This window comes from Limanda limanda, chromosome 11 (genome assembly GCF_963576545.1).
Source record: "Limanda limanda chromosome 11, fLimLim1.1, whole genome shotgun sequence".
Classification (NCBI taxonomy): domain Eukaryota; kingdom Metazoa; phylum Chordata; class Actinopteri; order Pleuronectiformes; family Pleuronectidae; genus Limanda; species Limanda limanda.
Genome location: NC_083646.1, coordinates 18,983,147 through 18,999,383, shown reverse-complemented (window position 1 = coordinate 18,999,383; position 16,237 = coordinate 18,983,147). Strand labels below are relative to the sequence as shown.

General features: G+C 42.4%; 1 protein-coding gene across 1 annotated transcript in view; it reads right to left on the bottom strand.

The window, feature by feature from the left end:
* Window positions 1–16,237, bottom strand: part of triob (trio Rho guanine nucleotide exchange factor b) — a 116,727-nt gene that overhangs the window by 15,806 nt on the left and 84,684 nt on the right. The window contains exons 27-36 of the mRNA XM_061081841.1: window positions 16,065–16,174; window positions 15,834–15,903; window positions 15,163–15,252; window positions 14,918–15,010; window positions 14,669–14,780; window positions 14,158–14,348; window positions 13,486–13,587; window positions 12,255–12,394; window positions 11,880–11,982; window positions 8,336–8,588 (exon numbers count right to left, since the gene is read on the bottom strand). Of these exons, the coding sequence (XP_060937824.1) occupies window positions 8,336–8,588; window positions 11,880–11,982; window positions 12,255–12,394; window positions 13,486–13,587; window positions 14,158–14,348; window positions 14,669–14,780; window positions 14,918–15,010; window positions 15,163–15,252; window positions 15,834–15,903; window positions 16,065–16,174 (1,264 nt within the window). The remainder of the gene's footprint in view (window positions 1–8,335; window positions 8,589–11,879; window positions 11,983–12,254; window positions 12,395–13,485; window positions 13,588–14,157; window positions 14,349–14,668; window positions 14,781–14,917; window positions 15,011–15,162; window positions 15,253–15,833; window positions 15,904–16,064; window positions 16,175–16,237) is intronic.

The window sequence follows — 16,237 nt, the reverse complement described above, 5'->3', positions numbered from 1 at the left end:
TAAATTTAAATGTGGTTTTAAAAGGGAACTGTTGGGCCTTGGTGGAGGTATACACTTTACAGCCATTCTAGTTAGTTTTCTATGATCAAAATTGTTGCTGGATGCCATGGAGGAAGGAATACAACCTCCCGCCTGGATCAACGAGTTCACCGACCAAGGAGACTTTGGATGATAACGTTGAGGTTGAATGTCTTCGTGTGCTGTCACTCTGTGCAACATGACCCCAGGTTTGATACCAGACGGCATTCTCCAGTCAACACCTCTCACCTCCAAGTGTAGAGCAAGATTTAAGAGTGTTCCTTACTCTGCCGCCAAGACAAAAGAGCGAGATATAAAACAAACTTGATGTGATAGGTCTCTTTCAAACTGTCTTTTCTAAACTGGAGATGGTGTTTTTATTGCGCAGAGCAGCATATGACTTGACTGCAAAAACAAATGAATCTTTACAGAGGCTGAGGTTGACTGGAGGATGATACTCTCCTCCTACACCACTCTGTATTGGATTGTTCCCATCACATCACACTGAGTTGCTGAGCTTCAAAACTAAATGTAGATTTGTGTTTTTTTTATTTGATATTTGACACGAGCCACATTCTAGGAAACTGTGCAGCAGTTCGACTCAACAGTGAAAAACGTTGGAGAGATTCAGACTTCAGCCTCTCCATCATTTACCTATTATAGTGCTGTAAAACATGCATCTGCTACAGATTAAACCATGTGACCGAGCTGTGAATGAAGGGCAGGTGTGGAAATTCCGCCTCCTTTCATTGGTCAACCTTACACAGCCCTGCATTGTCGAGCGAATGAACGCATCTGCATGTGAACGTGCGTGTCAGCTTCCAGGGAGCCTCTTGAAGTCTTATTTTTACGGCCCTTGATATGAAGCATGTGTTTTCACATTGCACACAAAAGGAAGAGGGAAGCAGAGTTCCCAGAATAACAAGCATCTCCGACATCAGGCCCTGTTAAGACTCTAAAAGCCGTCAGACTTCTATCATCATTTTATTCTGACAGAGCCCAGACCGTTTGAAATACTCTCCAGCATAACCTGTGATATTTCTGCCACAGGCAATATCCACCTGTGGCTCATGACTCCATCTGTCAGGTGAGGAGGCAAGAACCCTTCTCCTTACATTACATTTTTCACCAAGGCACATACTGCTGCATTTCCCACAGAAAGGTGTGAGAGGGGCACCAACTGCTCAGGGATCTATAAATTCCAGCTAAAGGGCCTATTTAAAGGTGACAGGAGGTGTGGAGGGTTGTTCGGGTTCACTGGGGGAAATTTGATGGAAGAGAACCTCTCTCATTGGCGGCAATCTCAATGCTTGGTATAGGTCTTAGGGTAAAGCTGCTTGATTTACCTGCCTTGACTTTCTCCCCCTGCAGAAGTAAATGAAAACCAGAGTCGCAGCGGTTTGTTACGACGCTGCCTTGGAATGTTTTAGTCATGGGTGCAAATCATGGAGCCTATTTAAGGTTGTAATTCTGATGACTCAGAATTCTTTTGCATTTACCACCATGGGTCTCCAAGGACTATAAAAACGTAATGAGCTCTTTACACTGTTTCTGCAGCATAGATGGCACCAGTAGCGTTTTATTCACTATTCCTACTTAAATGTACAATATGTAAACTGAGCCGCTGGGGGTCGCTCAGTCAAAACAATAATTTAGTTTGATGATGTCTCAAAGCAGCATGGGACCATGGGAGTTGCTGTCTTCCCAACCATTGCTGATGAAAATCATATTCACGGATGATGTGGTGTTAAGTTTCATGCAAGTTACGCAGCAACGCGACAATTAATAATCGGGATGCATTACAAACGAAAAATACAAAAAGTGGAGGAATAAAAACAGCGACTGGCTAGCAACATGCTTGTACTGTTTTGTTTTGTGATGTATATTTTGTGTAGCACACTGAGAGCCACTTTACCGAGTCAAATTCCCTGTTTGTGCAAACTTACTTGGCCAATAAACCTGATTCTGATCATATGTTGTTTGCCTCTGAAGTTTTAACAGACACAGACAAAGCCACAGCTAAAGCAGATATGATGCTAGTAAATGGGACCAAGTGGAACGTCCCCTTACTTTGAATAAAATTGTGGATTTCTCTGGGTTTTAATATTTTTGGAAACATTTGGATAATGCAAGTACACAAGTCAACAAGATAGGGCCAGTCGTTTTTAAACATTTTAATAAAAAAATATATCCTAAATATAAAACAAAAAGCAGATGTGCTGCCTTTGCTTTGTTGGGTTTTTAAAACCCTCAGCTTCAATAAATAACAGTTAACTGACACCACTGCACAAACCAGACTCTTTCTATTAAAGCTGACCTACTGGAAACACCATCCCGCCAACAGAATGTAACTCTCAGGTGGAAACTTGTGAGAAGCAGGGAGCTGAAAACAGGAGTCGGGACTTCTCATGTAGAGCAAACTGACCATGCTTCCTGCAGACACGGGGTCACGACCCTGACGTGTTCACATGCTGTTAGCAGGTACATCTCAGCAGACTCATATTCTACACTGGTTTGTGGGGAGAAACAATCATGTTCATCCATTTTAATGTCGTTCAAATACTGATAAAATATATAAAGCTACGGCTCTATATACGGTCAATGTTTTAATTAAAAATTCCAGTAATTAGGAATATGAAAAATAAGAAAAAGATCACCTCCACTTAATTCAGAAATTGGATTAATTTAAATGTAAAGACGTTTTCTCCACCTCCACAACTGATATCTTCACACTTTGACAGTTAGGTATTCAGTGCCGTCTGCGTGCCCTGCTAAGTCAGAAGAGGTCGTGCTAACAAGGGTATAAAAGGATGAAACATGGGGTCAGTAGCCTTGACACATTCCTCCTCAGCGAAAAATAACCCCTGAGACAAACATACACGCACAGAGGGCCTGACCCTTGCCCTTTGCCCTGCAGGACGTTTTTCATATAGGAAACACCTCAGGAGCAGCTGGTCAGGCTTTCGCTCATGGGAAACACGTACTTAGGCTAGCTAAGACTTTGTGTGCCTCTCATTATAATAATAGTTGTTTTTTATATGTTGATCATTTAAGCGGGGGGGGGGGATAATCCACTTTACGATGTTTCGCTCCTCAGCCAAGACGCCTCTTCAGCTGTTAAGTGGAATTTTCCGTTTGTCTTATTGTGCAATTGTGGAATTTTTGGACTTATATTTCACAAGAAACATTTTGGGTTAAAACAAAGGAAGCAGAGTGCAAATAGCATCTGCTCCCATCACTCCCATCTGGTGCGCTTGTCCTTAAAATGGCAGCAGTCCCACATATAAAAACATTGAATACATTTTAGGAATATATCTGTGTGATAGTCTGATATCTAAAACAAAAAAAAGCTGTAATTCTCCTTGTTAATCTTGATCGGCAAACTAATGTCTCTGTCTCTGAGGACATTTTTTATTAAAGTCACTTCTTGGTTGATTCATCAGCAGATTCATAACGTGTTGAACTGCTGAGACTGTGACTGGTGTCTTACACTTTATATTGCATTAATGTTTGGCAAATGGCAGACATTCTATAAATGTATGCACAGAAGTTCAAACTAGAAGGGCACTCAGTAAAACATTTCCCTCCACCATGGCCCTACAGTCTCCTTAAACCCAATCAAGCTCACCATAGCTGCACCAAATTTAACACATTCATAGATATCAGTCTCCTAAATGTGAATTTTTTTTTCTTAAAAGATGAATAAATTATTCCCTGGACAAATGGTACAAATTTAGTACAAATGGTACAAATTTAGTAGTTTTTGTGTAATCCTTCTTATAAATAAACAAACAAACAAACAGACAGGGGAAAACAGAACTACTTTGGTTGAGGTAAATTTCTACGATGTGCCAAAACAATTCTGCCTAAACATACAACTTTCTAGATTGATCTTCAACATTCAAACAAGTCTTATCAGACCTATATTTTAACTTTTAACAACACCCTCCTCAGTTTAAACTCTGCAGGGCTGATATTCCTCCCCACCGCATCTTCAGAAGTTTGCAAACCTATCTGTGAGTCGCCGACACACTGCCTTAATTCAGCCACCAGCTCATTCCCGCTAATGCAAAGAACATGCCAGATTTACAACTCTGTGTGGCTGCCTGTGTCTCAGAATAGGCGGGAGGGGAGGGGCCGGCGTACAACTGCAGCGATCCTAAAAGACGGCCCAGGTCCGCGGGAGCATGCCTGGGATTCCAGAGGTGTCACCAGGGGAGCATCCTTTTCGTGTGGTCTTATCTTCCCCGGGAGAAGTGATACAAACAAGCGGAAGCACACAAACATCATGTTAGTTTGGATGGAGACGATGAGGTGCATGGAAATGAAAGCCCTGGGGGGGGTTTGGCTTGTTAATCTGTTAAACAGTGGAGAGCACTGGGAAATTCTTGCCACCAACAGCCATAGTTGAGGAGGGCGTGGAGATGGGATGGGAGACGCAGAATGTAGAGAACACCCTCTACACAAGCTACCTCAAATGTCTGGGTTTTTAATGCTTTATTAGACAATATAAGGCAGGCGAACTTTACTAAAGAAACAAGACAACATTTAAGAAGCTTCTGCTCCATATGACCTCTTTATTTCCTATTCTATACAACACAATGACACAATCTGGCCATCTGTGCAGCCGCAGCCAGAGCTGCTGTACGGTTAAAAGCAGTAATCTTGTCAATGCGATTGGAGTAGGTTTAATATTTCATCACTTAACTATGCATTCACCAAATTACTTTCACTGACATAATGCTGCAACATAATCCCTATTTGATTAGAGAATACCCTCCGTATTAAAACGCAGCTGCAAATACCCACTGTGGAATCTACAACAAGGCCAAGCTGTCAAAAACAAATTATTTTCTACACATTAATAGCCGTCATTGTCACACTTTAAAGTACTGTACGTTTACTGCAACTATTTGACCCTGCAAAAACCAGTGCCTTATCTAGTTAACTTGTCTTTTCCATCATATAGTTTAAAAAGCCAGACAGATTACAATCTCCATATCAAACCCTGGTACAGATTAATAAGACAATATTTTTTTCAGGCAAAGCCTTGACAGACATAGAAATATTGTTTCTTTAAATAAGCAGAAGAGAATTGCGTTATATTACTCATGTGTTATATACTCATGATCGAGGCACCTACCCAGATCCAGCAGCCAGAATTTGCAATTGTCAGAGTGTCCTCCCTTTGCAGAATCCATGGAGCAAAAAGGGTTCAGAGACACTAAGGACTCAATTCCTCGGGCCATGTCACCTCAAGTATCGAGCCTCTGCAATTCAGGCTCTAAATATTCCCTCACAGCATCTCCGCGGGTACGGCAGCTGACCTCAAGTCAAAACCCTTTTCTTAATTAACAAAAGAATAATTCTGCAGTGAGAGAAATTCCAGGGAGAGAAAGTGTGAAGTTCCATGTGGAGGAAAAAGCAAAAGTCCAGTGCAGCATTAGAGAGCAGGATGTTTTCTCTCTCTCTCTCTCGCTCCTCTCTTTGTATCTCTCCCTCCCTCCCTCATGAGTGGGCTGCTGTGAGGATATTGGGCAAGCCTCCACTGTGCCTCTCCTGCTCCACAGGAACGTCTGGAATCATGCAGCACATATACCGTATTACCCTTTGTAGAGGCACCCACTCAGTTGTCGTGGGCGGGTGCAAATTTCGAAGGCACTGGGATGCACACAATTTGTGCCATATATGCTTCGGAACAAATATAGACCGTGGTTATGAAATCAAGCAAGCAGCAAAAATGCTCAGTGGGGGAAAGAATAAATAAATCTGTAACAGATTCAGTGCTTGGTTACAAATTCTGCAGAATCTAGGGAGGATTCTCCAAGATCCCGAGTTCAGGAGCTGCTACTAAGTAAATATTCAACACTTCACTCCGTTTCCTAACATATTCACTTCCTCTGATAACTTCCCTGTGCATACTAGGCAGTTTAGAGCAGCTGTGCAGGCTAGACGCACAAAGATCCCCCTGTTTAAGCCGTGAGTGTCTGTGTGTGTCTGCCTGGGCTCTAAACAAACTCTTTCCTGTAACAACACGCACACACAGGCACATACACTGGCCTGTATACTTACTCTGCTACCATACAGATTCCCTTTTTATATCAAATAACACTGTCATTTCGGAGTAAACCGGAATGTTAACCGATTTGGTTAAAAAGGGGGGAATTCCAGGATTTAAACGGAAAACATGAAGAGCATGTTAATGAAAGTGATTTGATTAGACAGGAATGTGTAGGTTTGCCCAACATTCAGCAGCAAGGTGAACGAAACAGGACACATACTAAACACTGTGGTTTTCCAGTAAAAACATCCCATAATCAGGGCGGACCAGCAGCTGACAACCACAAACTTTGCAGACGGAGTTGACTCAATGTGAACCACCGATGTGAATCACTTCTGTTTGCTTCTGTCCTCCTACATACAGACATCAGCCCCACAGACAAGACAACAGTTCATTATTCCAAGAAACACAGAAGGGAAAAAGACGGTCTAATCCCCTAAACTGTCCCCCTTCCACAACTTTGGACAAAGTGGTCTACACGGTTGGTCGATAAACACAAAAGACATTTTTCGTTATCCTTGTCTTCCTCCTCCCCAGCAACAGATTTCTTTCTTCTTCTACTTTTTTTTTTTTTTTTTTTTTTTTTTTTGACCAAAGCCTCCCCTGCAGAGAGAAGCTCCTTTTCATCACTGTCTCTCTTTGACCACACACACACTGTGAGGGCTGGTTATGCAGGACCAAGAAACCAAGGAAAGTCAGACGGAAACAAGCGCCTCTGTGAGACAACAAAGATGAGAAGCGGTGAAGCTGGACTGCATGAGGAAAGAAAAGAAAAGGTGGCTAGGAAATTCTACCCTTCTTGCATTGCTGTACCACTCTAAATCCTTCAGCTAATCCCAAAGATGTGAGTTCCTGTACGTGCAGTCTGAGCCATCCTATAACGTTAAACACGAATGCAGACTTTCTCATGACTGATCACAAGGGGCAGCCAGCCAAAATATTTATATGCAATATTACCATAGAAACAAGCAGATTTCACCCACTCCTCCAGGTTAAAGAGGATAAATCACATGCTGCACCTTCTGTCAAGACAAGATGACGGCGGCTCAGAGCTCCAGCCAAGCAGGAGGGTCAGCTCTCCCTTACTATGATAAAAGTTATATAAATAATGTACACTTATATAGCGTGTATGTACAGTATAAAGTATATACTATAGTATATAAAAGTATGATATTGTATATTATTGCATATTAAGTATGGTGGAGTTGAGAATTTTGAAAAGTATAGTATAGAAGTACATTATAATAAAGTATATATGCATCAACACATATGTTTTATAAATGTTTCATATCGTAAAACATTTATTTGACAGAATGTACAATGCAGGAAATGTGCCTTTGCGTTAAAATGTATTTCTCTTAATTCAATGTCAAACTGTAAAATATCAAACCTCAATTACATTTCTTTATCAAAACGGTTTGATGATAACATTTTAGGAATCATTGCCAAACATATCGTATGAGAACATTTTTCCAGTGTTGGCAATGGTCCTCAAAATCCAAAGCAGACAGGCCCTAGAGTACAGACTAGTGAATTTACAAACTGTGTCTATGTATTATATGCAGAAATCACATTACACATTTATAACAATAATCGGTTGTGTTCCTAATTAAGACACAGTTAATTTCCTGGTTGGATGATTCGACAATATTTCAGTGCTGACGTGATGTGCACTTCTCAGTGAGTTTTGAAAATGACCTCGTCTTGATAAGAGCCGCTGGATTTGAAACAGATGCATGATTGTGATGTCACGCCCTCCAGGGTTCCTCCTGACCAGGCACTGTAATGTTTCATGTTCGTTACAGTGGAGGGACACGCCGCTGCATGCATAAGACAAAGTGAGGGTCTCAATAATGAGATCTGTGCATGTTCACAGCGCTGGGAATTCAAAGGTTGAAGTCATTTTAAGATAATTAAAAGAGAGCTGTGCTTCAAGCGGGCTTTCCACTGTTGCATAGCAACGGCGAGAAATACATGTGCATGCTTCCCCAAGCAGCTGTCTAATGAGAAGGAACGGTTCCACCAGTCGCCAATGCTATGTTTGCAAACAAGAAACACGTCCTACCTACTATTTTTAAGTGTGTGTCTGTGCATGGATGTGACAAGCAGCAGTTGGGTGAGATAAGAAGATTCGGCAACCTCCAATCCTCTTTTCCTGCTGTCCTGAAGTGTTCGCATGTGCCTGAACATTCTAAAACAACTCCACCTGCCAGTCTGGGTAGAAAAATGAAGGAAACTCAAACATTCTGCTCCTACCTTTGTGGTTGAAGAGTCCCTCCATCTCCATGGAGGACCTGGAGTGAGCGATGCAGAGCATGGAGCAGGGCACGATCCCCTCCTGGGCCGGAGAGCGGTCGGTGGTCCTCACCAGGCACCAGTCCGGCTTGTCGTGGAGTCGCTCCAGGACCTCCACGGTCTGGCCCCTGCGCACCGTCAGCTCCCCGCTGCTGCCAGCGTTACTGGCCACAAAGTCATGGATCACCACGGTCAACTCACAGCCACCGGACAGCTGAGGAGCACAGAGCAGAACAGAGATCTGTCAAACTGAGAACTTGTTTTTTCCTTGCCATTTGTTTGTTTGACTCTCGGTCTGTCAGCAGGATTATTCATAATCGACTTAACCAAATTCTGTGATATTATGTGGAGAGGTGAGGCATGAGTGGATCTGTCATTTTTTCCCATCTTATCTAGCATGTCGAGATAGGGCGTCAGCTTTGGAGGAGATATATGCTCTGTGCACCCTCCTAATTGTGTTTATACTGTTTGCATGAAGCATGAATGGATAAATTATACGCAGTGAGTCAAAACAGTGTGAAACTGTAGGGATGTCGACCGTGGATGTGAATGTGAGACTGAATGGTTGTTTGTCTCGGTATCTTGGCTCTGCGATGGGCTGGCCACCTGCTCAGGGTGTACCTCGATTCTGGCCCAGTGTCAGCTGGGATTGGCTCCAGCTCCCCCCTGTGACCCTCAAAGGAGAGGCAGTATAGACAATGGATGTGTCTGTGTGATAAACTGTGATTAGTGTGCTGATGAACTAACTGAGACGCTCAACTTTCCATGAGAGGAGCCTCCAGTCGTTAAAGTAGATGCAGCCAGTGTGCAGCCTTATTTAAAACTGAAACACTGAATTAAAAAAGCTACTGTTCATGTTGATCTCATCCAGTTAGACCGGATTACAGCTCACAGGTCCACAGAGTCCAGAGCGGGCCCCAAACCTGTCCGAACCTTAGGGATAACTAGCCCAACATGAACGGGAACATCATTTTAAAACTTTGAACTGAACGCCCCTCGTTCTGTCAGGATGCGTCAGGTCTGACAGCCACACTCTCCTATTGAAGCTGGTGTTGTATCTCTCTGACCTCCACTATCGACTGTCAATGTGAAAACCAGACATACGTAAAATTTCTCCTGCATCAAGTTATGACGATATCAGTGCATGGAAATATGAACTAATGCCAATAAAAATGATGATGACTCACTAAGATGAACTCTGACATAACACAATGAATTCTCTCTGAACAAAAAGCTAATATTTCCACCCAACATCCTTGGCTAACTCAAGCAGTGCTGTAAAGTCAAAGTGTAAATGCGCTGATGATCGGTGACTCATTCTAGCGCAGCAGAAGAAAAACGTCACTGTGACGATCCGACACTTCGGAGGTGAAATTAGTCACTTTGCTGTGAGACATTTCTGTTCAATACAGATGGAGAATACAGACGCCTGCTATTGATGATTCAATCTCTTAAAGAAGTGCTCACAGGATAAAACATCGTCATAGTGCACCAGAGGACACACATAATCTCTTAATGTACAAATAGAAAATTACGTCGACACTCTGTGACATTGTTACAATAATATTTGATTAATTGTAATTATTAATTGAAAATGTAAACTAATACCATAAATCCTCTTTACTGTTCATCTGACCAATAGTTACATTTCAAGTCCTCAGATCTTCACTCATCATCAGGACTTTGCTGCTAGTACAGATATATTGTTATTATGAAAATGCCTTTTCAGTTAATGTGAAAACTAACATATAAACAACTCTGTGTTAGAAAATAAAAATAACTTTAATCATCAGGTGATTAATTAACACGATTTAAACAACTGATAATCAAAGATTTATACTTAGCATAAAGTTACGGCATTTTATGCGTCCACAGAGATTTCCTTCATTATACAGTTGATATTTCTACAGTTTTGCATTATTGAAATAGAGTGCATACATTTTTTTCCCCCTTATATTTGAAATAATAAAAATTATGCAATTTCATAATGTAGCACATATTAGCAACCTACCCTTTGGTAGTGTGGTAAAGCCAGAGAGCTGAGGAGCTGAGAGATGGGATTTGAGCTCCTGTCCTCCAGCCTGTCCATCGCTCTCCACTCCCTCATTGCAAGAAAAGTCCAAAAGAGCGAGCAAACTCCACAGAGCAGATTCACTAATGTCCTAAATCACTACAAGAAGATGATCAATAGTAAAACAGAAAATAAGGTAAATTTGTAGATTTTTTAAATGCACTATCCTGTCCCAAGTGATTAAAATCCTAATTCATTACAACACCTCATGGCTTGTAGAGTAATCTCTGCCATCCACTGAACCAGTCCACAGCACTCCTCTGTGGGTGCTAACAATCAGGCTATTGAAGCTCAAACGATCCCCTGTTGGGTGTCTCTTCTCTGCAGCGGTGCAGTTAATCCAACCTCATCTTTAAACAGCTGCTTCCACAATTTATCTCATGATTATCCATTTAGCAGCAACAGCTAAAAGATACACCGAAGATTATGAGGAAAAAATAAAGCCGCGGTCGCCCGACTCTTCCGATCGCTCCAAGCAAAGAGTGAGATCAATAGCTGTGAGGACTCCAAGCTGTGCTCTCCTGTCTGGCATACAGACGAGAGTCCTCTGTGTGAACAGAGCGTGGGAGGCTGAAGCTGCTGACACACAAGTCAAGGCATTGGCACACGCACACACACAAACACACACACACCAGAGACACGGACATCAACACAAACACACCACTGTCACTGCCTCCTGAATGAGAGGGCTCACAGAGAGGGAGATACAGAGAGGCTTTGAAAAAGTGAGGATGAAAAGCAAAGTTTGTATTTGCATGTTATTATTGAGTGTTCTGATGGTTAATGCATGCGAGCATGTCCTGAACGGAGGGAAAAATCACTAATGAATCAGTGTCTGTGATAGAGAGACAGTCATGTCACATGAAACCACCACAGAGGAGGGCTTAATGTGCCAACAGTTAATTAATAAACAGCAACAATAAGTTCTTTAAGCTAATCTTCTTATTGACCTGATTACAGTGGTAGTGAATGGAAAGTCCAAATCAAGTGTGAAAACAATGACCCTAGTTTAAGAACTCACCACTGTCGTTTATAATTAGTATGACATAAAAGTATCAGGAGGCTTTTTAATTTGTGTGTTTGTGTTTTACAGTTGCTCATACTGAGCGTAGGAGGACAGGCCTTCTGTGGTGCTATCACCAGATATAACCACGGCCGACTGTCCCCAATGAGATAAGACTCTCTCTCTCTGTCTCTCTCTCTCTCTCACATTGCTTCAATCTCTGTCAGATGGACTGTGCCTTCCTCCTAACACAAACAAAACAGTTTCACGGGAAACAACTTACAGAGAGTTGCTTGCATCTACACAGGCTGCAGCTTAGCTTCATGTAAGTTTATGTACTTCCAAATCAGCGACACAATGTGGACGAATATAAACTGAGTGAACTGACTCCTATGCATTGAGACTGTGTGTGTGTTTGTGTGCTTTCCTACCTTGTCACTGTCCAGTGTGTTCTGTGATGTGCGTGAGGCGATGGAGATGGTATCTGGTTGGCTGCTGGCGTCTCCCTGGCTGTCCAGGTCCTCCCGGTCTCTGCTGGCAGGAGATATCATTACAGCCATTAAATTATTAATCAATGAGATTTGATCAACCAATCACCAGAAATATAAATGATTGAATTGAAAGTTGGAGGAAAGATAGGGAGTAAAATGTTCTGCTGCTATATGGTTAGAAACATGGCTTAATACTTATTACTACCAGCGATGTACAGCTGAAATAATATGGATTTATATGTATCTCAAGAGCTGTGCCCTAAGAAACACAAAATATTCTGGGCTGTTCGGTGCCGTTCCTAGTTTTGTTCTTACCGTGTGCCTTTGTGTTTAGCTGTGGTGGCTTTAGGGATGTGGATGGGCTCCTTCAGAGCTCCACGCAGGTGCACGGTTCGCTCCTGGATCACCTCCCGGATGTGTTTGATCCAGTCCTGCTTGTTCTCCAGACTCGAAGCCTTGCACACAAGATCAGTGTTAAATCTCAAAAGTCTGTCAAGAGAGCAGTGTAGCCAGGTCTCTACGCGGACAGAACACATCATTCAGCAGCAAGATGTGTTGGCAGTGGAGCTGTTCACGGCTTGAATGAATCAATTGCTGACCTATGGTAAAGTAACAGGTTGCTTTTAGTGATTATAATTCAGTCTGATCCCATTCGAGTGCTTTGAACCCTGCAATCATGTCCTTGAGTCACTTGCTGTATTCAGACAATGACGACAACACAGACGCTACGGAAATGTATTGTTGGCCTTGTGTGGATATACGTCACTGAGGCGATGCACTGTATTTGGCATGTGACTACACTCTCTGTCGGTGTCTTCTCCTCCTGCTTCACTTAGCAACCAGTGGCATCAAGGCTGCCGAGGCACTGTGTTATATTGAGCCGGTCATCAATGGCTATGTAATAAGACAGTCACAAACACTGGGAACCACAATTTCCTGCATTCTTCTCCGTCAGTCTCAAATCAAACACGTGCAGGGTCTACACACACCCTGATTAAAGCACTGCCCATGACTCAACACGTGAGAACTACCGAGTTGCTTGTGAAGCGGCCATGGTAATATTTCTGTGTGACGAGTTAATAAATAGCAGCAAGTAACACTCCAACCTCCCACAGGGACTGAACTTTCTTGGCTGAACAGAGGGAACTATGCAGGATTCAGTGGGGGTGGACTACATATATGGAGTTGACGCTTCCTCTCTATGTGTGAAAAACCTGACGGCTCCTGCAGAGGGGAAATCGTATGAGGGTCTATTTTATTTTGAGTACGATGCCGGAACGAAGAACGAACAAGTTTCTATTTGGTTCCCAGTTGTTACTCAACATTTTTTTTTTAATTTTCACCAATTTCCTCTGGAATATTCCATTGATCTCAAAGGCAAAGAAAAACGGGCATATTAAGAACAATGATGTCTAGTGTGCACAACTTGGGGGACAATTTAAAGATACTGTTGGGTCTTGGTGGAGGTATTTGCTTCTCTAAGTGCTATTCAACCTTAGAACGCAGCTGCAAAAAGTTAACCCCTTTATCTGCAGAATCTTGATACCTTGAGGACGATCTTGTTGTCTGAGGTCGGGGTCCTGCCCACCCACAGGGCAAACTTGCAAGGGTCTCCCTCAACGTGTTCTGTCACGCCGAGCTCCGACGTCTGAGGAAAAAAACATGTCAGAAAATTTAGATCAACAAAAACATAATGCTATGTAACATATATAAAAAGACATGTGGGGCCTAGATGTGGTATTAACATCAACATCATAACATCTGTGTGATCCGTTTACAAGTGTTCAGCTCTATGTTGAGCTGAATGCACCCAAATGTAGTGGTCTGGGACACGTGGACTGATTGTTATTACTGTGTGAACACAAAAGTGCTGGGGCCACATAAGAACGAACGCCTTCTCAGCTGACATCTTCTGACCCGCTTCAGTTTCATCAGACAACATATTTTGAAGTTCACACCTTCAGCTCAAACTCATTCCGAGGTTGAGTCCAAAGCCTGATACGAACTAAATAAATGTTCTGACAACATGTGGCGCCTGTCCTGCCACAAGACTCGGAGATGTCTAACTATAATCTGATGTCATCGTGCTATGTTTGTGTTCGTGTTGCATCGTGGAGCAGGTCGGCCATGGTCATTTGTGCATCTACATTTATTGTTTTCTCAGCTGTCGTAATCTGAACAAAAAGACAAAGAGCCCATAAATGAGAGCATCACTCACAAAAAGCTTGCTCTTGAAGAGGTATTTGCTGCGGCCGTTGGAGTCCTTGACCTCTTTGCTGAAGACCAAGGACATCTCAAACAGGAAGAGATGTCGGTCGCGACCTTTACGAATAAGAGTCTTGGGATCCCACACCTGGAAGGAGTCCTGGAGGATCAGCTCCCCCTGTGAGTCAATGTTTCCGTCAAAGCCTGAAACAGAAATGTGGCAGAGTAAGTGTTGGGCCTTTGAGTCTGTGTACTCTGCATGAACATGTGTGTGGGCGTCGCATGGAGAGAAGCTGAGTTTAGTAATGTGTGACTCACAGCTGAGTAACTGGTGCTGAAAGACTGAATTAACAAGTGACGAGAGTCCATTCACAAATACAAAGCGAAACGTTTAATTAAAGGCAACATCAGATGAGGACAAAGTCACTGAGCAAGTGTACCAGTGTGGTAGATTTCCATCTATAGGGGAAGTGTCCGTAAGAGTGTGTATGTGTGTGTGTCTGTGTGTGTGAGTGTGCACCTACCATCCAGCATAGAGAGGTGCATGGCATCATTAGCTCTCTTGGGGACGCTCAGCATCACTTCAAGACCATCCTTGATCTCACCTTTTCCCTCCTCACAACATGTCAGCAACTCCTACAGAAATATACAAAAAAAGTAGGTTACATTCCTAATAACAGTAGTTCTTTTAGTCATGGTTGGTCTGCGAAGTTCCAAAGTCAACAATTCATACAGTTGGACCAGATTTGTTTTTTTCATACACACTGTTGTACCTTGAGAAGAAGCTGGTACTTAGTGATTCTCTGGACTGGTTTGATCAGGTAAGAGGAGATGGAGTTAGCAAGACGATGCCTCTGCTGGATTTCCTGTAAAAAAACAAAAGGCAGAGATTGAGAATATTGAAAACTTGATCATTTTTCTGTGCTGTTGTTGTTGCTGATTTGTAGATGACGGAATGTGAGACGTCACTCAGTTAAAAACTAGCATCACACGTTGAGCAGTCCTGGTAGTGACTTACATCAAAGTAGGGTCCAGCGTGCTCCAGGATGAGCTGAGTGGAGTCAGGCTTGTTCTTACAGTAGTTCACATACATCTGGAACTTATCAGCCTGAACAGAAGAAACAGCTTCAGTGTTTTACTCACAATGTATCAAGAGTCTTGGATGCTGAACAACTTATGTAATATGTTTTGGTTGACAATGAAAAAAAAAAAGAAACTAGAATTACTGCCCTCTGGTGGTATGCCTCCACCAACCAGTACAATTTCAGTCAACATATATATTTTTTGCAGACCCATATGAGGTCACCGTGACCTTTGACCACAGAACTTACTTCAAAATAGTGTCAAAATTTGAAGGAATTCTCTAAGGGCTGCTCGAAAGGGCCAAAGCATGTTTTTCAAAAAGGCCACCATGACCTCTGACCTTATACCACCCAAATCTTATCAATTAATCAGTGAGACCAATTGAACATTTTTGCCAAATTTGAAAAGATTTTCTCAAAGTGTTTATGAGATATCGTGTTTACAAGAATAGAGTGGACAGACAACATGCACACATCTGGCCACTGGGTGTCGCCACACAGGTTTTTTTTAAAACAATGCAACTTTGTATTTGTTACAGGTTTCCCCAAGCACAGCTCAGTAACACAAATAGGAACTGATATAACGTAAAGCTTGTAGATCTCGTACCCAAGTGACAAAACAATGTCCGACATCCTCTGGAAGCTGCTCATATTTTTCCAACTCCTTAAGGAAGATGCTGTTTAGAGACAAAATCAATTAAAGTTGGAACAATTAGAGGCTGTCATATAGTTAATCCTGAAACATTGAATATGCAATTTGAAATGTGTAATTAAGAGCTAAACTCTCTGATGTAAACAGTGGTAAACACAAGACGACACAGTTCATTGCTCCACTCACTTGTGGTGAAACTCGTAGAGGTCCTGCATGTTCCCAAAGATGATGTGTTCTTTGTTGACGATACCAGGAGGAATCTCCTCCACACCGCTGGTCATCTCCCACAGGTATGTCTACACAACACACACACACACACACACATTCCAGAGCAGTTAATTAGATACCTACAAATGTAA